General features: G+C 37.6%; 1 protein-coding gene across 1 annotated transcript; it reads left to right on the forward strand.

Annotated features, from left to right (window-relative positions):
• Positions 1–23: 23 nt before the first annotated feature.
• Positions 24–5,554, forward strand: Rpl9 (ribosomal protein L9). Its single transcript, XM_047567193.1, has 8 exons — positions 24–78; positions 514–560; positions 643–758; positions 1,452–1,547; positions 2,368–2,500; positions 4,123–4,203; positions 4,786–4,902; positions 5,415–5,554. Exons 2-7 carry the CDS (start codon positions 515–517, stop codon positions 4,890–4,892), a joined length of 579 nt encoding a protein of 192 aa, XP_047423149.1. The 5' UTR covers positions 24–78; position 514; the 3' UTR covers positions 4,893–4,902; positions 5,415–5,554.
• The last annotated feature ends 7,044 nt before the right edge of the window (positions 5,555–12,598 follow it).

Genomic DNA, 12,598 nt, shown 5'->3' on the forward strand with positions numbered 1-12,598 from the left:
ACGCAATACGCAGGGTCCTTACGGGCTACAAGTACGTGATGACGAAAGACGTTCTCTCTTTGCCGCATCTACTGCGAGGTAAGAAGGATTCTGTTTTTCGTGGACGCTGGGAATCTGAAGCCATCGGCTCTGGGAAAGCTAACAGCGTGGGTCTTGTGCTCGGAGCTCTTACCCTGATTGTTCCCCGGCGCGGCGAGTGCCACGTGGATCTGGCGGCGCGAGATGCCAGTTCTCTTCTGAGCTTTTAGGCCTACCCCCGCCGCTCAGTCTTACCGGGATGGCGCCCCGGCCTGGGACTTCCAGGGTTGGGCCTACAGTGAGTTAGCCTGCAGGGCTTCTTAACACCTCTTTGGGGGCTGCGCCTACCAGGCCTGGACCACCGGAGGCCACTCTTAGTCTGGGTCACTTTATATCCTCCCACGCCTCCCGGCACTTTCCGGTGGCAATAGAACTCTGGCAAAGTTTGGTGTAGCCTCTGCGCCGGCCTACTTACCCCAAGTGTTTGTGTTTCAGAATGAAGACCATTCTCAGCAATCAGACTGTCGACATACCAGAAAATGGTACGATTCTTGATGTTTTTCTTTTAATGTTTACTATGTGTTCTAACCCTTATGTGATCTCAGAACTCATTCTCTCTCGTAGTCGACATTACTCTGAAGGGACGCACAGTTATTGTGAAGGGCCCAAGAGGAACCCTCCGGAGGGATTTCAATCATATCAATGTAGAACTCAGCCTCCTTGGAAAGAAAAAGAAGAGGGTAAGGTGTTGATACTTAAGTTGCTTGTTTGGATGGTAGTTATCTGTAATAGCATTAAATTTGATTGCTTTAAAATTGTCCCAATTGAGAGCAATATTTTAGCTTTTAAATTTAGCGTCCAAAATTATAGCAAATTTTGTTTTGGTAAGGTTGGAACACCAGATTCTGAAAACAGTATATTGTAAAGCTCAATATTTAGTAGTCATCTTCAATATCCAATTTTATACTGACACAAGTCATATTAATTTATGTGATTGCTTATAAGAATAAAAAGGAATTTAACTCAGGTAGTGGGGATTTTTTATTTGGATTTGAGTTCACCTTTCCAGAAGTGAAGTTTGTTGCAACTTGTACAAAAGTTGGTGTTTGGGAGTTTTTATTCCTTCATTAAATTGTGTACTTGTGATGTATACCAATAAAAATATTTGTTGGGCTGGGGAGATAGCTCAGTTGGTAGAGTGCTTGCCATGCATGCACAAGGCCCTGGGTTCGATCCCAGCACTGCAAAAAAAAAAAAAAAAAAAAAAGTCAAGTGTAGGAGACTTTGTATGTGGTTGGATTTTTCTTGGTTGAAAATCCTGTGCTTTAATTCTACAATCTAGAGTAATTAATTGGAAAAAAGATAATGAACTGTTTGCTTTCAAGCCTACTTATTTATGGGAAGATTGTTCTAATGTTTTTGTTCTGTTACAGCTTCGGGTTGACAAATGGTGGGGAAATAGGAAGGAATTGGCCACTGTTCGCACGATCTGTAGTCATGTACAGAACATGATCAAGGGTGTTACACTGGTAAGCTGACTGATAAGACATTCACACACTCCTTTATTTTACTTGGAAGTTTTCTCAGCTTTGTTGTATGTATAGATGTCTATGGTCAAGAATGAATTATTAATAGAATATCTGCTATACCCACAGCACATAGGGTAGGCTTTGCTTATTTTGATGGTATGCCACCATTAGGACCCCTTGTACAGCTAGAAAAAGTTCTAATTTTTTCAGTTCCCTGCCTGTTTTCCTAAATGCTTGTCTGATGTTGCTATTGATTCCAAGTCCCCCCATCCTCAAGGTAAAGTTTGTGCTGAAGTATGTGTTTGCATTAAAATCTGGCATCTCTAGTGTTTACCTAATGAGGGAACCCTGTACTGAACCTCTATTATAAATCCATTCTGTTTTGTTTCCTCTGCCTACCCTTGATTCGAGACTAAGTTCCTTGAAGGGAGAGACCCTGTCATGCTTGATATTCTCAGTTCTGCCATTAGTTTTAGTAAATGTTAGTTTCAAAGTGCCCAGAATGAGGAATTTTTTTGGGTTCTCATTAAAAGACATTAGCATTGTTTATTGTGGGAATAAGTGGTAACATAATAAGTGCTTCCTTTGGACGTTATCTAGTGAGGAGACATAAAATTATGTATCTAAGGTGTATAGTAATAAAAATGTTTAATTTTAGGACACTTGGTACAGGTGTCAGTTGTTAAGAGAACCTTGAGAGTGAGTGCTGTATGAGAACTGTTAATTGTAAAATTATAAGTAACATAAGCATCTTACTAAATTTTAAAAGTGAGTTTCTTTGAAATTTCCCAGCATCATCCTTGGTTTTTTTATTTAACAGGGCTTTCGTTACAAAATGAGGTCTGTGTATGCTCACTTCCCCATCAATGTTGTTATTCAGGAGAATGGGTCTCTTGTTGAAATCCGAAATTTCTTGGGTGAAAAATATATCCGCAGGGTTCGTATGAGGACAGGTATGTTGTACGTGCCCTCAGATATGATTCAGAAATTTTAAGTCTTTTGAATGTTAGTGTTTTGGGTTGGTTGTGACTGTTTATTTCAGAATTATCTCTGTTGAACTTAGAACACCTGGTGTTCTTAAGGGTCTGTACCATTGTTCCTGAAGTGTTAGATATTATAATAGTTTGCAGAGCATGGTACTTGTTTTGTTCTTGGGTGCTGGGGATCAAACAGTGTCTCCTTCCACTGAGCACCAGTTAGGTTTGCAAACTAAAATCCTTTAAAACACCATTCTAAATTACATTTTTAAGTGATAAATAGTTGTATATATTTGTAGGGCGTAATTTAATACTTTTTTCTTTTGAGGACCTCATGCAACTAGACAGATTTCTACTACTAAGCAACATGCCCTGCCCACATTGTGATTTATTTATTTATTTTCTGGGACCAGGGATTGAACCCAAGGGTGTTTAACCACTGAGCCACATCCACAACCCCAGCCCACTTTATATTTTTATTTTGAGATAGGGCCTTACTAAGTTGCTGAGGATGGCTTTGAACTTGGGATCCTCCTGTTTCAGTCTCCTAAGCTTCTGAGATTACAGGCATGTGCTACCATGCCTGGCTGCATTATGATGTTTTGATGAATGTATGCATTTGTAGAATGATGAAATTAGGCTAATTAACCTGTCTGTCCCCTAATATACTTACTTTTTGGTTGTAAAAACTTTCACATCCCCAAAATACTTAGGAGTAATGGCTACTAACCTAAATTCTGCCTAGGTTCAAAATTTTAGCTCTTCCCACTTTGGGCAGTTTTGTTTCTCTGTAGCTTATTTTACTCATCTGTTCAGTGGGAACTGTATCGTGATTAAAAGAGTTAAAATTGAAAGGCACTAAAAACAGTGCTTGCCTAATAAATAGTAAACACTGAACCTTCAGTTTTTTCAGGTTTTTTCCAGTGTGCTCTTTTTTTTTTTTTTTTTTTTTTTTTTGCGGTGCTGGGGATTGAACCCAGGGCCTTGTGCTTGCAAGGCGAGCACTCTACCAACTGAGCTATCTCCCCAGCCCTCCAGTGTGCTCTGGTTAGGGTGGGGAAGAAAAGGAAGAAAGGAGATCTTGGTGCCAATTAAACTTTGAGGGATGCTAAATAATGTACAGTAGAACAAAGACTTGGTACAGGACTTTGTTTTGGGTACTGGGGATTGAACTTAGGGGTAAATAACCACCAATGAGCTATATCCCTAATTTTTTATTTTTTTATTTTATTTTTTTATTTTTTTTTTAAATTTTGAGACAGGGTCTTTCTAAATTGGTGAGGCTGGCCTCAAACTTTTGGTCCTCTTGCCGTGGCCTCCCAAGTTACTAGGATTATAAGTGTGCACCTTTATACCTGGCTTGGTACAGAACTTTGTGTAACCAAGTTGTACTATCTACATAATTTAATTGGATTACTGAGTCTGTGACTGTGATTCATTCCCGCCAGAACACAAATGTTAAAGATTTTGGCAGATATAAGCCAGATCCTATAAAGCAATATTGTCAAGAGAAAATTGGTTTGCTGCCTGGAGTTTTAAATAGAGTAAATTACTAGTGGGATTTAAGTTTTTTATGCAAATGCCTTTTCCCTTTTCAGGTGTTGCTTGCTCAGTGTCTCAAGCTCAGAAAGATGAATTAATCCTTGAAGGAAATGATATTGAACTTGTTTCAAATTCAGGTTTGTTGTGTTCACAATGCCAGATATGCCTGCAAAATCAAAAGTTGACCCAGTGATGTCCATATTGCACATAATAAAATAGTCTTTGGTCATGTAAGGATAGGAATACAGCCTGAGAAATGTATCAGACAATTTTTAAAAAAGATTAGTTATAGATGGACATGATACCTTTATTTTTATGCAGTGCTGGGGATTGAACCTAGTGCCTCACACATGCTAGGCAAGTACATTACCCACTGATCTATAACTCAGGCCCTCATTAGACAGTCTTGTCAGTGTGAATGTTATAAAGTATGCATAAACTTTGATGGTACTTGTCGTTTACTGAACATGGCCCTTGGTACAATTGAGAGACAAGGTAGACAAGATGTGTATGCACAGGTTGCCAGCAAAACATGGCTTGTATATGCCAGCATCACCACAGACACGAGTACTGTTAGTCTAGTTTCACTATATCGTAGGAAATTTTGTCTCTTATGGAACCATTGTTGTATATGTGGTTCATTATGTTTTGCACCTGACTGCTTTTTAAGATAAGTTTGACAAATGAAATAGTTGACTTACTTTTTTTTATTGCTACAGCTGCTTTAATTCAGCAAGCCACAACAGTGAAAAACAAAGATATCAGAAAATTTTTGGATGGTATTTATGTTTCTGAAAAAGGAACAGTTCAGCAGGCTGATGAATAAGATCTAAGTGGTAGGTTCTTCAGTGTCTATATGTTCATTGTGTTTTGTGGTATTGGGGATTAAACCCGGCTTTGCATATGCTAGGCAAGATCTCTATCATTGAGTTATATTCCCAGCTGTTTGAAGCTAAGTTACCTAGACTGGCCTAGAACTTGTGCTCCACCTGCCTTGGTCTTCTAAGTAATTGGGATTACAGGTGAGCATCACCATGCCTGCTAGTGTCTATAAGTCTTACTCTGCTTTAGATGGGGTTTTAGTTTACTAAGACTTAAGATAGTGCTTGCCCAGCATGCGCAAAATGTCTGGGCTCCATTCCTCAGCCTACAAAAAGAAAAAAGACTTAAATTGAAGTTATAGTAATGACAGCAAATGGAGCATAGTAAATTTGGCAGAATAAGGGATGGAATTGACATGTGTGTTACTATGCTTAGTTTATGAATAATATATCAGTATATTTTTGATAATTTACAACTTTAATGGGGCAAAGGTAACTGATGGAGATATTTTTATTTCTTTTTACAGTTATCCAGCCACAGAAACACAGTCCTGGAGAGTCAATTTGATATTCAGTGATGCAATAAAAGATATCTATTGACTTCGGACTTAATCTTTTCCAACAGGGTGAATAAACTTTAGTGTCCTTTCAAAGGAACAAAACAGGAGTTTTTTTCTAGTTTATTTTTTCTTCTTGGGAACAAGTGGTTTGAATCTGATTGTTGAACACCAGGTATATCAGGCAAAAAGAAATATGGTACCTGTGACAGGCAATATCTGCCTGTTTATTCAATGGATGGAGAGTTTGGGGATGATCCTGAAGGTGTTTTAATATTGTTGAGGCATTAATTTGAATATTTGGTGAGGTAGGTGTACCCTATTCACTTCTGAATAAAGTTCTGAGAAATGAAACAAAATATTAATAGACTTGAGACAGAGATAGGCAGTTAATGTGATGACCACATGACTTTTGTGGTCCAAGATCTCTAATTTTGTCTTTTGCTTGAGCCATTTACTATGTTTCTTGATTTTTCAATTATTTTTATTCTTTCGAGACAAGGTCTCACTAAATTATTGTGACCAGCCTCAAATTTGCGATCCTCTTCCCCTCAGCATCCAGATAGGCATGAGCCACCAAACCTGCCTCTTAGCCACTTAGTAAAGTATTGGATACCTTTTCTTTATTTTTTATATACCAGGGTTCTTAACCATTTAACTACATCCCCAGCCCTTTTTATATTTTATTTAGAGAAGCTCTCACTAAGATGCTTAGAGCCTCAATAAGTTGCTGAGGCTGGCTTTGAACTCTCAATCCTCCTGCCTCAGCCTCCCAAACCTTTGAGATTACAGGTGTGTGCTACTGTGCCTGCTGTGACTTTATATATTAAAAGCATAACTTTTACATTACATCTTAATTCCTTGTCACAGTTTCTAAGTATTGTGATTCTACTCTACTAGACTTTTATTATAGCCAACTTTTTTCCTTATTGTTTTATTGGTGCATTATAGTTGTGCATATTGATGGGGTTTGTTATGTATTCATACATACACAGTATAACTAATTGGGCCAGTGTTACTCCCCAGCCATACTACACTTCCTTTAACTTAACAGATAATTCCTGCAGTATTAACCCCTCTTCATCTGTTAAACTCCAACATCGCAAGTTCTCAGATGAAACTTAGCATTGACCTTCAGTTCTTTTTATATACCATACTTCAACCCTGATACGTACTTTCACTACTTGGTATGTTCAGAGACTATCAGAAAAATTTAAAAATGAAGGGACCCATATTAAAGCAGTTAAGGAGGTAGCATTTAGTTGGAACTTCTCATTTGTAGATCTTGATTGAAGTGTACCAATGGGGGATGATTTCAAGGAGCTCATTTTAAGCTCGATTATAGTTAGGTTTTTAAGAAGAGGATTAAGTGTTAAGTCTAAAAAATATTTGAGTTAGAGTTACAGACATTGAATGTGGGTGTCTGAGTGAAGTAATATGAATTGACAGCTATTGAAGCTGAATGGTAGGGCTTTGTTATACTACTGCAATATTTGAAAGTGGTACAAAATGAAACTACCTTGATTTTAATTTGGATTTTTGTTTTCTTCCCTCTGGTGGTGGGTCTTGACTTGAATAGAGGCCTGATAAATGCTGGACAAGTTCTCTACCATTAAGTCACACCCTTAACCCTGGCTGCCTTTGCTCCTTCCTTGCCTATTTTTAGCCAGGTTGTTCTTTTTGAAACGATATTATTCAAAGGCTACAGGTTTTATGTTTCGGTATTGGGGTGCTCAACCAATAAGCTGCATCCTCAGCCCTTTTTATTTATTATTTTGACAGGGCCTTCCTACGTTTAGGGCCTCACTAAGTTGCTGAGGCTAGTTTTGAACTTGGATCCTCTTGCCTTAGTCTTCTGAGGTGCTGGGATTACAAGTGTGCACCACCATGCCTGAATTTTTGCCAGCTTTCACACCTGTTGAGTTCTTATATTTTTATTGCTCTTTTTTTTTTTTTTTTTTTTTTTTTTTTTCAGTGCTGGGGATTGAACACACCTTTAATCATGCTACACAAGCATTCTACCACTTGATTACATCCCCTGATTACATCCCCATCCCCTCAGTTTGCCTTGATAATTTCCAATATCAACAAAGTTCTTACCCTTTTTACAGGGTTTTTCAGCTGAACTGTGAGACTCACCCTCAATGGTGTAACCAAAACTACCTTGAGCCAAATGATTTCTCTAATAAGTGGTTGATGATACATAATGGGCAGGGGGAGGTAAGGCAAGATTAGAAGAAGGATATAGTGTAGATGGAAATGAGAGGTGGGGAGCAGGCAGGGGAGGGAAAGATAATTGAGACATTCTATGTAAATGTTTGAAGACGGAAATGGTATGACACTTTGTGTACAACCAGAGAAAGGATAGTTATCCTCCATTTGTGTACAATGAATTAAAAAAAAAACAAACTACCTTGATCACCTAACAAAATATAGCATCAACTCATCCAGTCATATTTACCCTGCTATGCTTCATTCTGTCCAAAGCATTTTTTTGAATTGAAATCTTTTATTTTTACAGACACATTTTGATTGTATACAAATGGGGTACAACTTTTCATTTCTATGGTTGTATACAATGTAGATTTGCACCATTCATGTAATCATATATATATGATATATATATATAGGGTAATACTATTTCATTCTGTTTTTCTATCCCCACTCCCACCCCTTTTTCCTCTACACCATCCAAAGTTCCATCATTCCCCCTGCCACCCATTCCTCGTTATATATTGTCATGCACTTATCAGAGAAAACATTTGGTTTTTTGGGCTTGGCCTATTTCACTTAGCATGATATTTTCCAACTTCATCCATTTACCAGCAAATGCCATAATTTTATTCTTTATGGCTGAGTAATATTCCATTGTGTCTGTGTGTGTGTGTGTATATATATACATACTGCAGTTCCTTCATTTGTCAATTGAAGGGCATCTAGGTTGGTTCCACAGTCTAGCTATTGTGAACTGAGCTGCTATGAACATTGGTGTGGCTGTGTCACTGTAGTAAGCTGATTTTAAGCCCTTTGGGTATAAACCGAGGAGTGGGATAGCTGGGTCAAATGGGTCCATTCCAAGCTTTCTGAGGAATCTCCATATTGCTTTCCAGAGTGGCTGTACCAATTTGCAACTCCAGCAATGTATGAGTGTGCCTTTTCCCCCACATCCACACCAACACTTATTGCTTGCGTTCTTGATAATAGCCATTCTAATTGGAGTTAGATGAAATCTTAGGGTGGTTTTAATTTGCATTTCTCTAATTACTAGGGATGATGAGCACTTTTTCATATATTTGTTGATCACCTGTATATCTTCCGTGAAGTGTCTGCCCATTTCCTTAGCCCATTTATTGATTGGATTCTTTGTATTTTGGGTGTAAAGTTCTTTATAAACTTGAGAGATGAGTGCTCTGTCTGAAGTGTGTGTGGAAAAGATTTTCTCCCACTGGGTAGGCTCACTTTTCACATTATTGATTGTTTCCTATGCTGAGAAAAAAACTATAATTTGAATCTATCCCATTTATTGATTCTTGCTTTTAATTCTTGTGCTATGGGAGTCTTGTTAAGGAAGTCTGGTCCTAAGACAACATGACGGAGATTCGGGCCTACTTTTTCTTCTATTTGGTGCAGGGTCTCAGGGTCTAATTCCTAGATCCTTGATCCCTTTTTTGAGTTGAGTTTTGTACAGGGTGAGAGATCCATACTGCATATGGATTTCCAGTTTTCCCAGCACCATTTGTTGAAGAGGCTATCTTTTCTCCATTGTAAGTTTTTGGCACCTTTGTCTAGTATGAGGTTACTGTACTTATGTGGGTATGTTTCCATGTCTTCTGTACCATTGATCTATCTGTCTATTTTGGTGCCAGTACCATGTTGTTTTTACTGTTGCTCTGTAATAGAGTTTAAGGTCTGGTATAGTGATACCTCCTGCATCGCTCTTCCTGCCCAGGATTGCTTTGGCTATTCTGGGTCTTTTGTTCTTCCAGATGAATTTCATGATTGCTTTTTCTGTTTCTATGAGAAATGTCATAGGGATTTTAATTGGAATTGCGTTAAACCTGTATAGCGCCTTTGGAAGTATGGCCATTTTGATAATATTAATTCTGCCTATCCAAGAACATGGGAGATCTTTCCATCTTCTAAGGTCCTCCTCAATTTCTTTCTTCAGTATTTTGTAGTTTTCATTGTAGAGATCTTTCACCTCTTTGGTTCGATTGATTCCCAGATATTTTATTTATTTATTTATTTATTTATTTTTTGAGGCTATTGCGAATGGAGTTGTTTTCCTCATTTCCCTTTCAAATGTTTCATCGCTTATGTATAAAAATGCTTTAGATTTACGTGTGTTAATTTTATATTTTGCTGAATTCATTGATGAGGTCTAGAAGTTTTCTGGAGGAGTTTTTGGAGCCTCTAATCATGTCATCAGCAAATAGCAACAGCCTGAGTTCCTCCTTTCCTATTCATATCCCTTAATTTCTTTAGTCTGTCTAATTGCTCTGGCTAGTATTTCCAGGACAAGGTTAAATAGAAGTGGTGAAAGAGGGCATCCCTGTCTTGTTCCAGTTTTTAAAGGGAATGCTTTCAGTTTTTCTCCATTAAGAATGATGTTGGGGGCTGGGGAGATAGCTCAGTTGGTAAAGTGCTTGACTTGCAAGCCCTAGGCCCTGGGTTCAATCCCCAGCACCACACACACACACAAAAAAAAGAATGATGTTGGCTGTGGGCTTAAAATGAACAGCCTTTACAGTGTTCAGGTATGTTCCTACTATCCCTATTTTTTCTAGTGTTTTGAGCATGAAGGGGTGTTGTATTTTGTCGAACGCTGTCTCTGCATCAATTCAAATAATCATATGATTCTTATCCTTAAGTCTATTGACATGTTGGATTACATTTATTGATTTACGGGTGTTGAACCAACCTTGCATTCCCGGGATGAACCCCACTTGATCATGGTGCACTATCTTATGTTTTTGGATATGGTTTGCTGGGATTTTGTTAAGGATCTTTGTATCTATATTCATCAAGGATATTGGTCTAAAATTTTCTTTCCTTGATGTGTCTTTGCCTGGTTTGGGTATGAGGGTGATATTAGCTTCATAGAATGAGTTTGGTAGGGTTCCCTCCTTTTCTATTTCTTGGAATACTTTGAGGAGTATTAGAATGAATTCTTTGAAGGTCTTGTAGAATTCGGCTGAGAATCCATCTGGGCCTGGGCTTTTCTTGGTTGGTAGGCTTTTGATGGTTTTTTCTATTTCATTGCTTGATGTTGATCTGTTTAAGTTATCTCCTCCTGGTTCAGTTTGGGAGGAGCATATGTCTCTAGAAATTTGTCAATGTCTTCGGTAGTTTCTATTTTGTTGGAATACAGATTTTCAAAGTAGCTTCTCATTATGTTCTGTATCTCAGTGGTGTCTGTTGTGATATTTCCTTTTTCTATCACGAATTTTTGTAATTTGAGTTTTCTCTCTCCTTTGTTAGTGTGGCTAAGGGTTTGTCTATTTTGTTTACTTTTTCAAAGAACCAACTTTTTGTTTTGTCAATTTTTGAATTGTTTCTTTTGTTTCAATTTCATTGATTTCAGCTCTGATTTTAATTATTTCCTGTCTTCTACTACTTTTGCTGTTATTCTGTTCTTCTTTTTCTAGGGCTTTGAGCTGTAATGTTAAGTCATTTAGTTGCTGACTTTTTATTATTTTCTTGAATGCACTCCATGCAATAATGAATTTTCCTCTTAGTACCGCTTTCATAGTGTCCCAGAGATTTTGATATGTTGTATTGTCGTTCTCATTGGCCTCTAAGAAATTTTTTTATCTCCTCCCTGATGTTTTCTGTTATCCATGCTTCATTCAATAGCATATTATTTAATCTCCAGGTGTTGGAGTAATTTGTTTTTTATTTTGTCATTGATTTCTAATTTCATTCCATTATGATCTAATAGAACACAAGGCAGTATTTCTGTTCTTTTGGATTTCCTAAGGGCTGCTTTGTGGCATAACATGTGGTCTATTTTCGAGAAGGTTCCATGTGCTGCTGAGAAAAAAGTGATTTCGCTCATTGATGGATGGAATATTCTATATGTTTGTTAAGTCTAAGTTATTGATTGTGTTATTGAGTTCTGTGGTTTCTTTGCTTAGTTTTTGTTTGGAAGATCTATTCAATGGTGACAGCAATTTGTTAAAGTCACCCAGAATTATTGTGTTGTGGTCTGTTTGATTCCTGGCATTGAGAAGGATTTGTTTGACGTGCATGGATGTACCATTGTTTGGGGCATAAATATTTATGATCATTATGTCTTCCTGATTTATGGTTCCCTTAAGCAGTATGAAATGTCCTTCTTTATCCCTTCTGACTAACTTAGTATTGAAGTCCACTTTATCTGACATAAGAATGGAAACCCGTGTGCATGGTAGGTTTTTTCCTATCCTTTCACCTTTAGTCTGTGGATGTCTTTTTTCTATGAGATGAGTTTCTTGAAGGCAGCATATTGTTGGGTCTTTCTTTTCAGTCCATTCTGTCAGTCTATGTCTTTTGATTGATGAGTTTAGGCCATTAACATTCAGGGTTATTATTGAGACATGATTTGTATTCCCAGTCATTTGGGCTTATTTTTGACTTGGTTTCTCCTTTGAATGTTTTTTCCTTTAAGGTAGTTCCTCCCTTTGCTGACCAACATTGTTGTTTTTCATTTCCTCCTCCTGGAATATTTTGTTGAGACTATTCTGTAGCACAGGCTTTCTATTTGTAAATCCTTTTAACTTTTGTTTATCATGGAAGGATTTTATTTCATCTTGAAATCTGAAGGTTACTTTTGCTGGGTATAGGATTCTTGGTTGGCAACCATGTTCTTTCAGAGCTTGAAATATGTTGTTCCAGGCCCTTCTAGATTTTAGAGTCTGGGCTGAAAAATCTGCTGATATCCATATTGGCTTCCCCCTATATGTTATCTGATGCTTTTCTGTCACAGCCTTCAAATCCTATCTTTATTTTGTATGTTAGGCATTTTCATTATAATGTGCCTTGGTGTGGATCTGTTGTGATTTTGTGCATTTGGTGTTCTGTAAGCCTCTTGTATTTGATTTTCCATTTCATTCTTTAGGTTTGGGAAATTTTCTGCTATTATTTCATTGAATAGGTTGTTTATTCCGTTGGTT

This window comes from Sciurus carolinensis, chromosome 10 (assembly GCF_902686445.1).
Source record: "Sciurus carolinensis chromosome 10, mSciCar1.2, whole genome shotgun sequence".
Lineage (NCBI taxonomy): Eukaryota > Metazoa > Chordata > Mammalia > Rodentia > Sciuridae > Sciurus > Sciurus carolinensis.

Excerpts from the sequence above, each read along its gene's own strand:
- Rpl9 (XM_047567193.1), top strand. The coding sequence starts at position 515 with ATGAAGACCATTCTCAGCAATCAGACTGTCGACATACCAGAAAATG. Across the intron at positions 759-1,451 it reads TTGGAAAGAAAAAGAAGAGG|CTTCGGGTTGACAAATGGTG; the intron begins GTAAGGTGTTGA and ends GTTCTGTTACAG. Across the intron at positions 4,204-4,785 it reads TGAACTTGTTTCAAATTCAG|CTGCTTTAATTCAGCAAGCC; the intron begins GTTTGTTGTGTT and ends TTATTGCTACAG.